Raw genomic sequence first — 18,364 nt, forward strand, 5'->3', positions numbered from 1 at the left:
AATAAAAACTGTCAAGTTGAAAAACGTGCAACTCTAAGACAACGTGACCCTTTTTTACCTTTCCAGCACGACACTTTTCAACTACGTTGGCATGAACGCAATGCTGTATTGGGGTCAATGTGCATCACGAAATATCCGAAACGCCACTTTGGACTTTAACAAAGCTAACACTGGAGTTAAGGAAGATATTCCAATGTGGGAAAAATGCGTGGGGCTAGCCAGCCAAGGGATGCCACACGTTATTGGATATCTCTACGTGAAAAACAAATTTAGCCAGGAAGCCAAGCAGGAGGTAAGATTGTTTACTGTGGCAAAGTCTGCATTTCAGTTCTGACCACTGAATTACCTCTAGCTCTAGCGAAGCTCAACTGTAGCTGATTTTAAGGAGCCATAATGAAGGTTTGCTTTATCTGAAAAAATGGGCAGCTTATACTTCACTCGATTTTTATGCGTCGTGAAACGACGTGGCCGTCACTGAAACATGCACTCTTAAATACTCTGATCATGCAGTCACGCATCTTAAAAACTTGCAATTGAAATATAGGCTTTCCTATTATCTCGAACTGCCGTATTCGATCCAACTAATTTGCACTTGAGTCTAAAATGTACCAGAAAACTGAACATTCTTGTTAAGGCCACGTCCTCCTTTTATAGCTTCGAAGCGGCTCATAACAAATTACACTCTATCCTGTAGCCAATACCGCGCTGACATTCTGGAAATAAATGGTATTTCCTGTGACGACGAAAAAACAGCTTCAACATCGAATGATGTTACCCCTTACATATAACAAGCCGTTTCTAAGCAAATGTCAGATGCAGCATTTGTTCCTCTCTATACGGACTTAAGTGCCAAACACGTGCGCGAAGAAGGGCGAGTTTCCGCAGACGTTTGAGAACCATTGAAGTTTTAATATTTGAATATATTGTCACCGACCTTGGCCAGCTTCCCGGGAAACTTACACGAAGCATACCCGCATATCCATGTGGCCAGTATCTCCATATCTGGGCATGTGCTCCGGTGGAAAGACGCTGGTCGGCGACCAACGCAAAGAGAAGGAAGACGAAGACCGGGTTCCCGCTGGACAGGCTGCGTGCCATCAACCTGCCTTTGTGCCAGTGACTACGGTGTCTGCTTTTTAAATACACCCCTCCCGACATTCTATATCTTCGTTGTCTCGTGGCAATATCAAGCACAGAATCTTAATAAAACCAAAAAACCAACTGCGAAGTTGCCCCGCTCATGACCCCTTGGAGATGATAGCTGTTCGGGACTTTATCACAAAAGTTCGAGAAAAAACGTCTGGCAAGTTGCCACACTTCCGCCTACACGACATACGTTTTTGTTGATAGTATGCACTCATCTATAGTTCCTTTGGTCTGTCTCACACTGTCAGCGTCTGCTGCTGATTAACCCCTCATCATGATACTTGCAAACTTTCAATGCGATTTATACTTACGCTTATCTGAAAATAGCCAATTTATAATATCTTGCTTCATTTTATTGTGGTCCCTGTGAAAAAAAGCGCTCTGTAAATTACTTTTTAGCGGATTACCAACCCGGATTACCAACAAGCAGATGTTTCTAAGCCAAGCATGTTGTTGGGCTAGTTTCAAGAACACATATTTCGTTACTAAATACAATGTACTTACCATCTTGTTTACATGCATGAATCTGTTGTTTCCAGGTTGAAGATATTGTCAAAAAGCTCAAAGAGGTCTTCAACGAAACAATTATGAACGCCACGTGGATGGACAATGAAACAAAATTGGAGGCGGATAAAAAGGTGCGATGGCGAGTTTTGTATTCTTAAGCGACGGCTTATACAGCCTGGAGCTTAATTTCTTGTTGGTGTGTTAATTGGTTGACCGATACATTTCTTTTGAATCTACATCTCAAGCAAAGAGATTTGTCCCCCATTTATTACGATGTCAGTCCACGCAATGTTGAAAAAACTGCGCCAGCTGCAATATTTCTAAAACTACATTTCTTTATTATCGGAGAAAAGAAGCTGCTCAAGCAAAACAAGCGCAAACGCATAACAAGCCTCACCGAGTGACGCAATTAGATCAGAACGTGGAGGCACTCCACCAAGTTTAGCAAATTCGAGAGTTCGAACCTAACGTAAGCAACAGCAGGCACAGCCACCTAGAAATGCATGTTAGACAATTCCGGTGGGGTGTTGCCTCCTCGCCGCCCGTGTGCGTGCATGCGCCTTAGGGTCCCGGTAACCCGCCACCGTAGCGTTAGCGTACGCTAACCGCCATGCTAGAACTCTCCAATGTCTTCATATTTACGATGTTGGACTTTCGGGGGCTTCTTGAATGCGGAAATATTGGTGTGTCTCTATGTCTACCCCTCGTTTCAGCGGCCCGGCCAATGTTAAGGCACTTGAACGAGCCGTTTATATGACCAAATTCATTTCAAGACTAATCAACTCTGGTGGCAATGTTCATATTTGTCAAAGTTGTTGACCAAAAACAAAACATTACGCATATATCAGGCAAAACACCAACATATAAGTCATATTTGCCGTGTTAATTTATTGCAAAATACACAGAAATACCATCCGCGGAGCGCTCCACCGAGGATGCTGGTCGCGCCAGCAGTACCTTCGGTGGTGCGCTCCGCGGTTCGTATTCGCTCTCTCCATGACTGTACGCGGCGACGAAATTGTATTCACTCGCACATTTGAACATAGCTATGGAAAAAACGGCGCCAGATCCCGCGTTTTTCCTACCTTTCAACGACCAAAGTAGTGGTCTTGCAATGCCAAGTCTAGACGCGAAAACATGCCCATGCAAACCAAAGAAAACACTGATGATTGATTGATTGATTGCTTGATTGATTGATTGATTGATTGATTGATTGATTGATTGATTGATTGATTGATTGATTGATTGATTGATTGATTGATTGATTGATTGATTGATTGGAAGGCTCCAGATTAGTTTTGAAGACCTTGGGATCTTTACCCTCGCCAAAATTCCGCACACACGGGTGTTTCTGCTTTTCGCCTGCATACGAAAAGCGGCCGCCGCGGCCGGAAGTCGACACCGCGGCCAGCGAGGAGGACATTTTAACGAAAAATCACCGACCTGCCTACGCACATGTAGCAGTTCCGGTTTTGATGCTACACCTTTCGATGGCATTGGCAACGAAGCAAGCAGGGCGCGGACATTCTGTTTTTATTACTGCAAAGCAGTATATGTCTAACCCCCTTCCCAGTTTTCATTCCGGTGTCATCGATTTACTCGGCGCCGTTCCGGGCCTCTTTCACAACTATTTTCCTTCTCGCCTCCACCGATGCCCCCTTGTAAAGTGGCGCAGGCGGCAGCTAACGGTGATATGCGCCTATCAGATGATTGCGAAAAAATAAACTGAAGCACGGATGGGCGTTAAAAAATGCACTGACGATTACTACTAATTGTGCGCAGCAGGAGCTGCAGCCTTCTCGGTCACGGCGCATTTCTACTGCGTCTAAGGAAGTGTTCGCGTGATCAGCGAACGTAGGACGGCCTGCGCTACTCCGCTGCTACCTTGCAGTTCACCGCCGCCGCCGGCCAGCATGTTTGCCAATCGGGCTCGAATCTCCCGCGCAAATTTGCCGTGGTTCGGATTAGCCCCGCGCAAGGGAGCAGTGAGCATGTTGTTGCATATCGTGTTTGAACCTCCCGCGCAAACGTCAAGTAGTTTGGATTATCGAAGAAAGGAACAGCGTCTGGGCAAAGTGTAGGGGGAGGGCGCTCCTTGGTGGCGACACATGAAACATGTGTGAAAGAAAGGCAGTGAGAGAGATGACGCGGTAGCCGCACGTGTCGTACTCCACCCTTCGCTAGACGCTCCTCTCCGTTTTCTTTCTTTCGTTGTTGCTGCGCTCCCTCACTCGGTTACGCAGACATAAACAAACGCCGCTTCTGCGAAGTCCAGGTAACGGCTGCCAAAGGGCCGCCCCCTAAAACGACGGAAACCCGCCGTCGCGGCGTATGTCACTTCTAAGCACGCGTACATGACCGGTTCCCGGTTTATGCGTGCGCAGTTTTGTAGTGAAAAATAGTGGTAGGGAGGAGGGGAGGCATGCATGCGCAGCTATAGGTTTTATGCCCGTACTGATGAATGGTATGTCTGTTGTGCTGGTGCGAGATTTAAACGCGGACGTTAAACGGCCAAATGGGACCTGTCCGGAGTCCATAGTGGTAGAGCGTATTGAGTTTGTGTGTTTAGCTAAGTTCAGATTACCGACGCCAAACCCATATCGTGATCTATGGACGTAAAAAAATGCCATGTCACGCAGTTCGGTTAGCTCAGAAGTGAAATAACGTCATTCTTTAGGTCATTGCGACAGTTGCGGCAACAGTCCGAGCCCGGCCTTACACAAACAGTAAGATGCTTACGAGCGGGAGGCACACAGGCAGTTCCATGTTTATGTGCAAGAACAAAGCTTGGATCAATCAGAGGGTCATTCAGCTAATGGCCTAGGAAATATGCTCCATCGCAAATTACGACAAACGTGTTTTGTTTCATGCGCTCCGTGGACTGCGTCCAGCTTTGCAGGTCATCCTTTCTTCACAGAGTGGAAAGGCACTAATTTTTGCGAACAGTGTTATTAAATATGAAGCGTGTTTCCAGATTTAGTCAAGCGAAAAAGTTTTGCCTGTCAATAGTTCTCGTTTCAGAAATGCTTTATCATTCGGCCGGAAGGGTGAATCCACGGACAGACGTAAAGAGAAACGGACCTAAATTTTTCAGTTTAAGTAGCCCACGAAAGATTATCGTCTTTATAAACCAGAGTGTGAGTGCAGTTGTGCTTTCACTTTTGCCATAACCTCGAACACTGCACCACTTTCTTGTTTCGCTTCCATCATAAGAACAGCTTCCTCAGCGAAGAGTCGAGCCCTCAGCTTCATGTGCAGCAACAAAGCGCTTTAGCCAATACTTCTTCGCGCTGCTGTAGAAGTGAGCTTTTATACCAGAAGTTCAGCCCTGTATTACACCTTCATTGGGATTCAGAATTCTGGATAACCCATAGCGATAGCCAAACAGAACAACGCAGGATTTGCGCGGCACAGAAGTAGGATTTTATATTTATTTATTTATTTAATATTTATTTATTTATTTATTTGTTAATTTATTTATTTTTACCACCTCCTTTTTCCGCCCTACCATTCTTGTAGGCCTCTGAGCCATCCCTTGCCCTAATAAAGTTACATCTATCTATTTATTTATTTGTTTGTTTGTTTATTTATTTATTTATTTATTTATTTATTTATTTATTTATTTATTTATGCATATGTGTTTGTTTGTCTGTCTGTCTGTTTGTTTGTTGGTTTGTTCATTTATTTATTTACATATTTATTTATTTATTTATTTATTTATTTATTTATTTATTTATTTATTTATTTACGAGTGCCTTACATGTACACCCATTGCGTAGGGCATTGAGTAAGGGTGGCAGAAAAAGAAAAAGTACACGTTTGCCTGGAACATAGAGGAACAATGCGTAAAAAGTACTCACAAGAAGGAAACAGTGTAGCCAAACAAAATACATTATTCAGCATATGGCTTCAAAAACAACGTAGAATGCACAACAACAAAACTGTAGCAAAACAAAATATATAAATCAGCATATCGCAACAAAAACAAAGTAGAATGCAGCTTACAAATGATACAGGATGCGTAATAAAAATCCCTATAACCTTGAACAAAATGGTAAGAATATTGAGGAGATAGGTACCATAATTTTCGAGAAAAAGCATGTTGACAATACGAGATAAGAATTCAATCAACAACAACGAAAAAACCATAGCGCAAAACGTGGTTACGTGGTAATCGTCTGAACTTAGGAAGAATTTAACACCTAATGTGTTTATTTATTACATATGTAATTACTGATAAAGATCAATTGATTTTGATGTGGGTTGGTTTAGTGGCCTCTGAGTATTTACATGTCTTGTTTCCTGATGCTTTACGCGATTTGTTAATCGATTTTTTTCCCTAAACTTGCGCATTTCGTTTCTTCCAACGCTTGTTAAGTACCATGACAAGGACTCTTTAATAAAGACCATTGCAGTACACAGAAATCTCCAGAAGGGTGAACACACGACGCCTGTTAATGCACTTATATAGTATATGTGAAATCAACCATGGCCACGCATGAAAAGCTAATGTGTAGGGTTACCTCTTTTTTTTAGTTGACCAAAATGAGAAGCAAGGTCGGCTACCCGGAGTGGATCATGGACGTACAGCATCTTCAGTGGCAGTACAAGGACGTAAGTCGCAAAGCCTGCAACAACGCAGTGTACTTTCTTACAATTTACGCTGCCTCACTGCAGCACAACATAGTTTATGAATGAAATAAAAGGGAGCTTTCAGGACATACCTTTAGTTTTTGCAAAAGAAGAAGAGGTGAGCTTTGTGAAGGGACCCTGCAACACTTGTTAACTTTTTTTGTAAATCTGAAACGCTAAAGCTGAAATTTAGTACAAATTTGAATGTATGAAACTTACAAAACTTTTTAGGTTTTCACGTTTTGCTGCTGGCGGTAAGGCATGCCGTAGGGTGCCAAAAAACATGAAGCTCAACCCGCAGTGTCGCAGTTCTTCCGGGAGGAGGCGCACTTTTATCTATCACTTTGAAATGTTCACTACATGTTTTTGGGGCACGACAATGGGATTTTTACTGCACAAGCGAGGCCCAACAGAACAATATTGTGTTCATTTCAACCGATTTTATAGCAAGTATACGAAACTGCTCTCCTGTCAGGGAAGCCCGTGTGTTTTAGGGTGCGGAGTGTTACTACTAAGTTCTCATACCTTTTCAGAATTCCCCTCGAACAGCACAACCATGTATTTAACTTCATTTTGGCATTATTTTCGTTGAACTACATTCGGCTTCAGCAACTCCATTTCTTGAAATGGGCCGACGGTGACAAGCACAAAAAAAGCACACGTGTTCTTTTAGTGCCGGCCACTCTTTTCCTAAAACTATGTATTCAGTTGCCCTTTTTAAATACATTTGCAACAGGACGCCGCAGTTTTAAATCACTGTTATGTGTGACCACTTCGACCAGGAAGAAATAGGGTAATAAGGTTCAGACACAAAGCGAAACATCTGAGTGCTGAGACTAAAATAGGCATTACAATCAATCAGATGAAAACTGCACCCAAGCCAAAAACACACTAATAAAGAGCAGAGGACAGACACCTTTTTACAAAGCAACATTATTTCAGAATCTGGTGGTGTTCAGAATCTGGTGATGCCTAAGTCGCGACTAAAGGGCGTATTTTTAAGCATTAAAATCATTTTTCATGCGCAAAAACGGTCAGGCAAAACGACGATTTAGGCCTTCAACGTCCTAATTATAGGCAGCATACATTTTTGCATAAACGCAAATTATGTCACATGAAGATGTGCGTTACCTGTATCTACGTCAGGAAAACCAAATATATTACTGTATGGCACGAAGGCGCCAGCAGTTCAATATAGCCATTGAGTTGTCCCATAATACTGCAGTATTATGGGACAGTTGGCGATCTATTGGCGGGTCCAAACGAGTGCTCTGCTCACATTCACGTTTGCTGGCCACAGTTGCTTTATATATACTCCCACATGGTAAAACAGGCATTAAAAAGAATACTTCAGAGCTGGAAATACTGATTCTAAGAGAATTCTAAAAGCATTTTGCGAAACGTCTTTAGCAGACAAAGAGATTTCGATCGAAAAGCTTGTTTTAGAGCCCGTAGGTCATGTGAATTTTACTTTGTAATGAAATGTACTGTGCAGTGATGTTTCTACTACAACTATCTATGTTTTATTGGCGAAAGGGCGTGTCAGGCCAAAGAGTGCGAAGACAATGTTTGTTTTGTAACATTTGTTGTTAAAATGCAATGTTATGATTGTGATATACTTGATAAAAATAGTGTATATATGGGTGTAAAGAGCCCTTACTCAAAAACCGAAGATGAATACGATGAGAGGTAACAATGTCGATGTTTAGGTGTGTGCTGGAGGCGTAATAACATAACAGGGATGGCAGTGACGCCCCTGGCTCTTTATGAAAACGCTCAGAACAACCCTCACTACTTGCATCGGGTGGCCCTAATGTCACACATGGTACGAGATGACTGCCAAAAATTCAATGTCACCGAGCTAGGCTAAAAGGCGTTCACTTCTGATTGGGGGTTGATCAGATAAAAACAATGGTTGGTGTAAGGGTATCGTGTAGATGTATAGTTCGGGGAAGTGTCGTTCCCTTGAGTCATGGTATGCCAAGCATTCAGTCAATACGTGGAGGACTGTAAGTCTTCCTCCGCATTTCTCACAAGCTTGTGGTGCGGTTTCATATAGAAAATATGAGTGTGGAGCGTCTGTGTGACCTATTCTTATTCTGCATATTTATATTTCTGTGAACCTGTTCCGTTTCTCTGTTTTGTATTTTCCTATGTGTGGTTTTATAATGTCCAGTTTTTTTATCGATTTGTTCGTGCCACTGTACCTGCCAGCGCCTCCGAAGCATACTCCTAACTAGTGGCTTCATGTCTAGGTAGGGAACTTGTGGGATATCTAAAATACTGCGGAGAGCCGCCACAGCGGCATTCTGGTCAGCAATTTTATTGCCCGAAATTCCGCTGTGCCCAGGTACCCAGCACACTACTACAGTTAATTTTAAAGCGTAGGCAGGAATTATAGATTTTATAAGGTGCTTTTAAATGAAGTTTCTCGTTGGTTTTCATGAATGAAGAGCTACTACTACATTCAGGAAGTCTGTAAAAATAATGGAACTGTGAATTCTGGTTTCTGTAACGTGTTCCACGGTGGTTAAAATGCCATGTGCCTTAGCTGTCAAAATACTGGTATTTTTGTCCATTGTCTTTGTGATAGCAAAGTTTCGGCCATGTGCAGCGCATGGAAATGAATGGGCGGACTTGGAGGCATCTGTGTAAAACGTTGTGTAGGGATATTGGTGTCGTAGGTGTAGGAAGTGCTGCAAGATGAGTCCTCTTGGTGCAGTGCTTTTGGTAATGGCTCTAAAAGATAAATCACAAGAAACCGGGGCATTTTCCAAGGAGCAACAAGGTCTGTGATCGAAGTTTTGTAAGTCTCGCTAAAAGAAATCCCAAGCTCTTCAGCTTGCACTTTTACTCTGAACGAAAAAGGCATAGATAGAGGGCCGACTGAGAAACGAGTGCATGGCAGAGGTGTCGTTGAGATTAAACGAAGAAGGGTGATTTTTTACGGGTGTTGTCTTCACGGCATACAATAGGTCTGTCTGTAAGCGCTGGTCGTCCAGGAACCACTGGTCAAATTCCACATAAAGGCTTCGTGCAGGACTCGTTCGGAAGGCTGCTGACGAAAGGTGAAGCCCCAGGTGCAGAACAGAGTCAAGCATGTTAAAGCGGTTTTCGAAGCTGACCCGTATACGCCGTATACGCCTCGAGCGCGGCCTGTAGGGGCGCCACTGAAATCCCCCTAGCGGCCGGTTTCGAAAGCAGCGGCGGGAGTCCGCGTCCCGCTCCCCAGTGCCGCCACTGCTTTTGAGGCACGTTCACGACCGAGATTTACCGTTTGCGGGCGTTTGGAATCCATGTTTTTGTGGAGCAATCACTCTGTTCGCAAATGGGATGTGCTTACGAGAGCATAAATGTTTCTGACGCGGTCTTAGTGTGGTATATTCAGTCTGTATAAGCGCCAGGTGTGTGTCACAGGCTAGCGTCGCGGAACCGGCGTATGATGGAGCTGATTGTAGTTACACGGCCCTGAAATTTACTAACAGTGTCTCCGTGACTACCGGTTCCTCAGATGCTCATGCTACGGCTATACACTACGATATAAATCAGTTTTGTGCGCTTACATAATCAGCGGAGCACTCATACCTGACACCACGCCAGTTACGTTTGCCAATATTATACCTCAGAAATTGATCACCACCATTTACAAGCCAGGCTGGGTTAATTTCGGGAATATTCAACAAAAAGTACGATGGACAATGCATAATTATACTCAGGGGTCAGCACACGACAGAGTCGTCTTATCCTGAGGTGAGAGCCCACAAACATTCATCCGCTACATATATCCTCTGCGAGCAGCGCGGAGACAGGCTTGGAATGTAATCCACGTCTGCGACTAAATGCTTCTTTGAAATATCGTCATATGGCACAAGGAGCCTGCAGAATAAAGCAGAAACTGAAATCAGAGAGCCTTATCGCATGCCACACTCTTCCAACGACACATTTCATCGCTTGTTGAACTGTCCAAATATCCGTCCGCCGTACGATGAGCTCTTCGTTGAAGTCGAAAAACAAAAGGAAAGTGAACAGGAGATTTGTGTGTGTGATTATTAAAACGTTCATTGCTTGATTCCGCTCCACATTTATACGCAGCGTCCCCCTCTCCTGCCCCCCCCCACACACACACTGATATCTCGCGAAATAGCAGTGCATTTCGCGTATAGTTGGTCTGGTGAACCCTACCTGGCTTAAGTTTTTCAACGAACGTCTTTAGCAGAAGCTGCACTGTTTTTTTTTATTTCCGTTAAAGCTATAATGTTTCTTCCGCACTTGCACAGCATTTATTTTTCCGTGGTTTCATTAACGTGCCTTGGTTCTTGCTATAAGGCGTGTGTGGGCAAATATTTAACGACCCACAGGCTTGGAATATACTTAACATTTTCGCATGGTTTATATTCTCATAAAGGGCATAGTTTATTGTCCGGAATTGGGTAATCACATCCCCGAAACATATTTTTCTGCGACGTATATATTCGAAACGAAGCCGCATTCGTTGTCTACGCTGCAAAATGAAGCCAACCTCTCACTGTGCCAGTATCAGGTAAAAACGGGGCGACAGTAGAATTCATTTGTCACAGCTTGACGTATTTGGAGGTGACAGTGGTGATATGCTGCTGCCGTCACCGACGCCCGGAAGAGCGGAGACGAAGCGCGCAGAACCGCGTCTCCCGGTAGTTCTTGCAGGCGATCGCGTACTCTACGAAGACTCAGCTGCTTTTTAAGCAGCCTAAACGTACTCTTTGCTTATCGACGTCACCATAACAATTTTTTTTTAGGGCGCGGAAAGGCGAAAAGAAGAAAAACCGAACCAAAACACTGCACGAACCCCTATCAGCCACGCAGCGCAAATCCCGTCAACGCCGCGGAGAAGCGGCGGCAGGCGGCGCAGCGATCGGGAAGCTCGAGGCGTATACCACGTTCCCATAGTCCAACCGCGACTTCACTAAACTGTTGTAGCGATGCAGCAGGCACGGGTTATCTGCGCCGTAGGAGTGCTGGGATAGGAGTTTTAGGATATTCATTGCCTTTATACATTTTATTTCGAGTAAATATTTCTGTGGAAGAAATGACAGCTTTTCATCTAGTACAATGCCTAAAAACTTGTGTTCCTCCTTCACAGGCACAGCTACTCCAATGAGCTGGACGGTGAGCTCAGGGTGAATACCCCGCCTCTTGGAAAATAAGACACATGTGTTCTTTTGAGGATTTAGCTTAAAGCCATTTTCGTCGGCTCATTTTAGAAGCCTGTTTGTGGCAAGGTTTGTGGCAAGTTGTAACTGCCGTTCACAGATAGACAGGTTGCAGGACCGGAAACTCATATGAACATCATCCCCACAAATGGAGCGAAAAATGGTACGGGGTAAAGCTTTTCCAAGTGTGTTTTAGCTATAAAAAGTGTGCAACTAAGTACTCCACCCTGAGGAACACCGTTTTCTTGCATATACACTGCGGATACTGCAGCCCCGACCCACACTCTGAATGTTCGTTCAGACAGACAGCTTTCAAGGGTGTTAAGCATATTCCCACAAATACCAAAAGATTTTAGATCGCTCAGGATGCCGTAGTGCCAGGTAGTGTCATATGCTTTTTCTAGATCAAGAAATCCCGACATACTAAACTGTGTGCAAACAAAGGCATTTTTCACATAGGATTCAAAGGCGACAAAAAAGGTTGGTCTCTTGTTGATCTGCCCGACCAAAAACCTGCGTGGCAGCTGTCAAGAATACCATTGTTTTCGAGAAAGTATAGTAACATTCTGTTGATCATTTTTTCGAACTGTTTGCACAAGCAGCTGGTCAGGGAAATTGGATGATAGCTTGAAACACAGGAGACATCCTTTCCCTGTTTCAGCCGTGGCACAACGATAGCATGTTTCCATGCCTTAGGAAAGGGCCCAGCACGCCATATTATGTTAAACAAAAACAGGAGAGTATTTATTGTGTCTGTATGATGGTGTTTGTTCATCTTGTACGTAATGTTATCTGCACCTGGCGCCGAATACTTGCAACCAGCCAACGCAGCCATAAGCTCGTGAAGGGAGAATGGAGAGTTATAGGAGTCATTTGATGGCTTGTGGTAACGTATGGACTTCCGCTCAGCTGGCTTTTTGTAGTGTATAAATGTGCTTCTGTAATGTGAAGAGCTTGAGGCGCGTTCGAAGTGTTGTGCCAACGCGTTTGCCTGGTCCGTTAATGTGCCACCAGGGGTGTTAACAAGAAGCAAGCCATGTGTGCTTTGTCCATTAAGTTTTCGTATCCTGTTCCAAACCTTTCGTGTATCGGTGAAAGATTCATTGAAGTTAAGAAGGACCACCAGCTATTGTTATTGGCCTGACGGTGAAGTCGCCTTGCCATGCCTTTGGTAAGCTTGAACGCTACAAGGTTTTCCGCAGTTGGGCACCTGCGAAGAATGCCCCACGCCTTGTTCTGTGCCTGGCGTGCTTGTCGACACTCTTCATTCCACCAAGGCCGCCTTAGGTTGCTTTTGTTACCAGAAGTCTGAGGAATGAAGTTCTCTGCAGTGTCAAGGATACGTGCTGTGACAAAGCTACAAGCTCCATCAATACCTAAGTGTTCTATGGAAGTGTGTGTGAGTTGAGACTTCTGCTTAAATTTCTCCCAGTCTGCAGCGGTTTCTTTAAACCTTTTAGTTGAGATGGGAGTGTAGATGTCTCGGTCTAGGCATCTTAGAAATACTGGGAAATGGTCATTTCCAAGCGCCTTTTTATCCACCTGCCACTTAACGAGTGGAAAAAGAACATCAGAACCTATTGCAAAGTCTATGTGTGAGTTCGTGTTGTGTGATGTTATATTGTGTTGGCTGGTTTTTGTTAACCAAACACGCACCAGATAATACTAGGAAATGTTCAATCAAGCCGCCACGAGCGTAACTTCTCCCAGAACCCCAGAGGTTATTGTGTGCATGTAGGTCTGCAACTAAGATAAATGGTTCAGGAAGCTCATCCACCAAGGACTCAAACTCTGAGGTAGACAATTGATGGTCCGGGGGAATGTATAAGAAACATGCCGTAATGAGCAAAAATGATCACGCGGACAGCAACCTCCTCAAGGCTGGGGAGTAGTTTAATAGACTGGGGTGGAATGGATCTTCGCGTCACAATGGCAACCCCACCTGATGAATGAGCAAAATCATCTCAATCTTTCTTGAAGACAGTGTATTGTTTCAGATAGTTACTAGGATTGGATTCCGGTATGTCTCTTGGAGGCAAACAATACTGGATCGATGTTTGTAAAGGAGGTCATATACATCACATATGTTTTTTTGTGACACCCCTTCAGTTCTATTGAACTAGGTTTTCAACAGCAATTAGACAATAAAGATAATAAAAATTTTGTTGAGAAGTTTGCTATTTTGGCTCATGTCAGTGAGTCTAGTTTAGGGCCTGTAATACGAGGAGGTTGTTTTTACGCACGGACAAAATTGCTGCCGCGCTCATTTCGCGCCTGCTGGGCAGGTTGCGATGCCGAAGTGTCCATGTCCTTGTCTGACAATTCAGGCGGCACGGAAATGGTGTCATTCCGACATCCACATCGTGGATTCATTCCTGAAGTGGCCGCATTCTTTTCGTTGGAACCTGCGTTGCGGGAATGGAATGAGTACGTGTGGGGCCCGATGTGTTCAGGCTCTCAAAGCCTTCGGGTGTCGTGTGGGCCAATAGAACTCGACTGGAAGAGGCCGGACCAGTCCCTACAGCACCCGTCACCACGTCCCCACGGGCTCCGCAAAAGTTGTGGTGGAGTGCTCGGCTGTGGATGGCAGCCCAGCAAGAGGAGGAACCACCAGGGCATCTGCTGTAGAGGCAGGAACTGGTGGCTGCTCATAGGGGGTTAACAGCAGCGTCACATCACCTAAGCTACATTCTGTCGCAGTAATGTTCAAACGTGGCCCCAACGCACGGCGGGCAGCGTCTGTGCAGCCAAAAACATCTTGTGCTTTTGGCGTGCTTCAGGGAAACTGATATTTTCAATTTTCGGTTGCTTTGATCTGAATGATCTCTTTTCTTTCTTGCAAGGTGGCAAGATCGTGAGTATGCAGCGTGTGAGCTACTGCTGTTCGGACATTTTATGATTGTGTTTTTGCAGTCATCAGAAGAGTGATCATTTTCGCCACTATTCGCACAGGTGAGCTTGCCACGGCAAGCTAGTGTTCCATTACCGTAGTGTTGACATTTAAAGCATCGCCTCGGGTTTGGAATGTAGGCGCGTACACGACAGCTAATAAAAGCTGCCTTCGCAGTCTTCAGCAGGATAGAGCTAGCAAATTTTAGGATGATTTGTCGGGTCTTGATCTCTGTTTCATTAATAATTCTACGGACGTCAACAACATCTTTGTCATGCAGTCCGTCAAGTAGATCATCATCTGTCTCATGGAGGAGTTCTTTGTCAGAGATAACACTTTGGACTGTGTTTATCGTGCGGTGTGGCGTAACGGTGACAGTCAAGTTGGCAATTTTTTTTTGTTTCAGGAGCTTCACGCTTTTTTTCGCATACTTTTAACAAGGAGGTCTCCAGAGGGCATCGTTTTGGCATTGTAGTCTTTCTCAACAATGTTTTCAATACACTTAGCAATGAAGGAGACTGACAGGTCGGTACTAGGTATTTTGTCCGTCGAGTGTACAACTAGGTATTTGCTGAAAGCTGCCTTAGGTGGTTGGGTGGGGAGTGCTTCGGTGCGACCCCTTTTAGGAGGTCGATCAGGGTTTTTTGCGGGAATTGAGAAGATAGCTATAGAACATAGAATCAATTCAGTGGCAAGGCCAGTCGCCTACCACCGAGCCCAACAATGGAACGTGGCCTTGAAGCACACATTACCAGTACCTCGCCACTATAACCCTATGGTCAGAATCTAGGGTGACGTCCTCGCACAGGGTTAAAGCTCTCCGCCTGGAGAAGAATGGAGAAATGTGGAACAGAAAAGATGACAGGACAGCATTAGGAAAGAAAATAGGAAAGGGAAAGAGTAAAGATGAGAACCGGAAAAGGCGACTGGCTGATTCCCCAACACAAGTCAGACTGGGGGTACCGTCTACGGGAAGCTGGGGCCAAATTTGTGTGTTGCCGCTGACAGGGGGTCGCGAACGTCCAAAACGACCCCGGCATTGGCTCAGCCAACAGGATGCCCCTTTCCCCGGACACGGCAAAGCCACGCACAGCCTAGGGCGTGGGTGGGTCCAGCCCACATGGGCTAGGGGTCCGCGGTGTTGCCACTACCGTCACCTTGAAAGAATAAGGTGCCCCTGCGGGGGTGCAGTGATGTTTCGTCGTTGGTCTTTTATTGTCGGCGTGATATGATAACAAATACGTGTTTGATGCTTTACTGCGGCATTGAAAATAGACTTGCGTTGGAGTATGCTCCTCGAAACGAGGGTGCGACTGCACATGTTAAAAGATTTGGTTTGGGCCGCACACGGAACGTATTCTAAGAATCCCTATGAAAACTGAGGAAACGAGTGCAACTTACCACAATCTCCACATTTTACGTTTCCAAATTGTGCAGCTGGTCACTTACAACGAGCGTCCCATTCCAGTTCTGCTAGCGATTGTTTTTTGGGTGGCGAGCTCAAACTGCCATCGAAACCGAAACGTGATGCTAAATAGTGTACATAGAGTCGCCCATTCTGAAAATAGGTATTCATAGGCATTTAAGCACAAACGCAAATATGGGCATTTATAGGTACTATAAAAATACCATAAGATCCCTTCCTACTCTCAAATTTATGCTGATTGTATCAAAGTAGAGCTATGGGAGCCCAAGGAACAGAAAAGGCATGTGATTAAAATACGGTCCTAATTATAACCCTGAGAACGGAGCACTGCCGACAATAAAAGTTTCCGTAAGGCACCTTTATTTACTATGATCTTCAGAACATGTAATAAAAATCTATATTTGCTGGGAATTTATTGTGGTCAATGCTATTTAGGCATCAGCTCTTTGCGCTTAAACAGTAAGAACATAATTTTCCATTACAGGTGCCACAACTTAATCGCAGCGCCTCACTCCTGTCAATCTGGAAAAGCGTTCGAGACAACAACTGGATGCGAGAAATGGAAAGACTCAGGATGAAATATCACCCGGAAAACGAGTAAGAATCGTATGTTTTCCCTATAAATTTCGTTGGATGCTTTTATGCATTGGGCTGTAACTTGGGTGACTCTGTGTGCACCTTGACAGTACGTATGGGCCGCGAGTGGTATTTTTAAATGCGTGGCATTTCTTGCCGAGTACCCCCCGCCCCCTCACCCCCCCCCCCCAGCCAGGATGCTCTAACGCCCTGCATTTCCACAAAATGCAAATATCGCGGAAGTTCCACCTGTGATCGCTTTAATTGGCGGTAAGAGCGACCACGGGCGGCGCCTGCTAAGCGCGCCTCCGCGACGTAGGCTTAGGGATTTTCGCATTTGTCGTCTGCTTCACTCGGGCTTGCTCTCTCTGCTGTTTTTATGCGCTCCGTTGACGTCTGATGCTTGTCCGCTCAGATGTAGCGTGTGCACAACTTTTTATTGTAATAAAAGACTTAAAGTCACATACACTAGCCAAAGGCGTGAGTTAAAGTATAGATTTGGATACCGCTATGAAGAAACATTGCCGGGGTCACCCATTTCCTTGCGAAGCCGGTCCTGTGTGGAGCGCGAAGAGCCAGAGCTGGGCGTCAGCTTCTGTATTCAGCAATGTTTCGAACAAAGGGAACAGCCAGCCGCTAGTAGCCGACAACAGCTAAAATACAAGACAAACCAAATTCCAGGCATTCGGGGGCTGTCGACTTTGGCAGCAGGCGCTAGGATTCCCGGTAATAGTATTTAGGTAGATAGTAAAACAGGTTTTGTAACCTTGCCTAACCCTAAAAGTATTGTGTCACATCACTTTACGTTGCCATGGCATAAATATATGTCCGCATACACTATGAGCCGTGAAAAATGTCGGTTGAGTGTCTGACATGCCAGAAGTACGAATTAGCTATGAAGGAATACTATCGCTCCTGCTAAACATTAAAGAACATAAATCTGCTGGTCCGGATGGAATTCCAAATGATTTCTTGCGTAGATAACGCTGAATGGGTTGCCCGATACTTGGAAATAATCTTTAATGCCTCCTTGCACCAAAAACGGGTCCCGGATGACTGGCTTGTAGCAAAAGTGGTCCCGGTACACAAAACCGGAGACAAGCAGAATATCGAAAATTACCGGCCAATGTTCTTAACCTGCGTCTGCTGCAAACTCCTCGAACATGTTATATCCAAAGCTATATATAAGTATCTAGAAAACACAAAATTACTACATCCTAACCAACACGGCTTCCTACAAAAGCTTTCAACCGTAACGCAGCTTCTTGAGACCATCCAAGACTTTTCAAAAGCAATAGATAATGAAAAACAGGTTGACGCAATATGACTTGATTTCGCAAAGGCTTTCGATGGGGTTCCTGATAACACATTAATTAAGAAATTGAAGCAGATTGGTATAAACAACAATGTAGTGGAATGGGTCAGGTCATATCTAACATGTAGGACGCAATATGTGGATATAAACGGCTACAAGTCCGCTCGATAACTGGTAACTTCTGGAGTCCCTCAAGGGTCCGTCCTCGGACCAGTATTATTTCTCGTTTACATCAACGATATTTGTTCTGACATTAATCAAAATATTACCGTTCCACTATTCGTCGATGATTGTTTACTTTATCGAGAAATATGCAACCATAGGAATCAAAAAATGCTCAGCGAAGCGTTGTCGTCAATTGAAAAATGGTGCGAAACATGGAAAATGCAAATAAATAAAGAAAAAACGGCTGTTTTGCGAGTAGTTACAAACAAGGTAAAGCACGTCAAAAATTTCGAGTATCAACTAAGTTCCACTGCGTTAGCTACCATTAACAAATGTAAATACTTAGGAGTAACAATATCTGAAGACCTGAACTGGACCCAACATATCACTAATATCTGTTCTACTGCTGAAAAAAAGTTATGGTTCTTACGTCACAAATTAAAACTCGCTCCAGCCCCCGTATAGTTAACACGCGTTTATAGCTATCACAGCCTGGTTTTCGTGGGACCTCACCAATT

At 44.4% G+C, this 18,364-nt stretch overlaps 1 protein-coding gene across 1 annotated transcript in view; it reads left to right on the plus strand.

The window, feature by feature from the left end:
• LOC144146622 (neprilysin-1-like) overlaps nt 1–18,364 on the plus strand; it is a 96,516-nt gene that overhangs the window by 45,153 nt on the left and 32,999 nt on the right. The window contains exons 7-10 of the mRNA XM_077678558.1: nt 67–292; nt 1,686–1,784; nt 6,190–6,267; nt 16,275–16,387. Of these exons, the coding sequence (XP_077534684.1) occupies nt 67–292; nt 1,686–1,784; nt 6,190–6,267; nt 16,275–16,387 (516 nt within the window). The remainder of the gene's footprint in view (nt 1–66; nt 293–1,685; nt 1,785–6,189; nt 6,268–16,274; nt 16,388–18,364) is intronic.

Source organism: Haemaphysalis longicornis, unplaced genomic scaffold, assembly GCF_048455015.1.
Source record: "Haemaphysalis longicornis isolate Haplotype H1 unplaced genomic scaffold, Haemaphysalis longicornis Haplotype H1 scaffold_7, whole genome shotgun sequence".
Classification (NCBI taxonomy): domain Eukaryota; kingdom Metazoa; phylum Arthropoda; class Arachnida; order Ixodida; family Ixodidae; genus Haemaphysalis; species Haemaphysalis longicornis.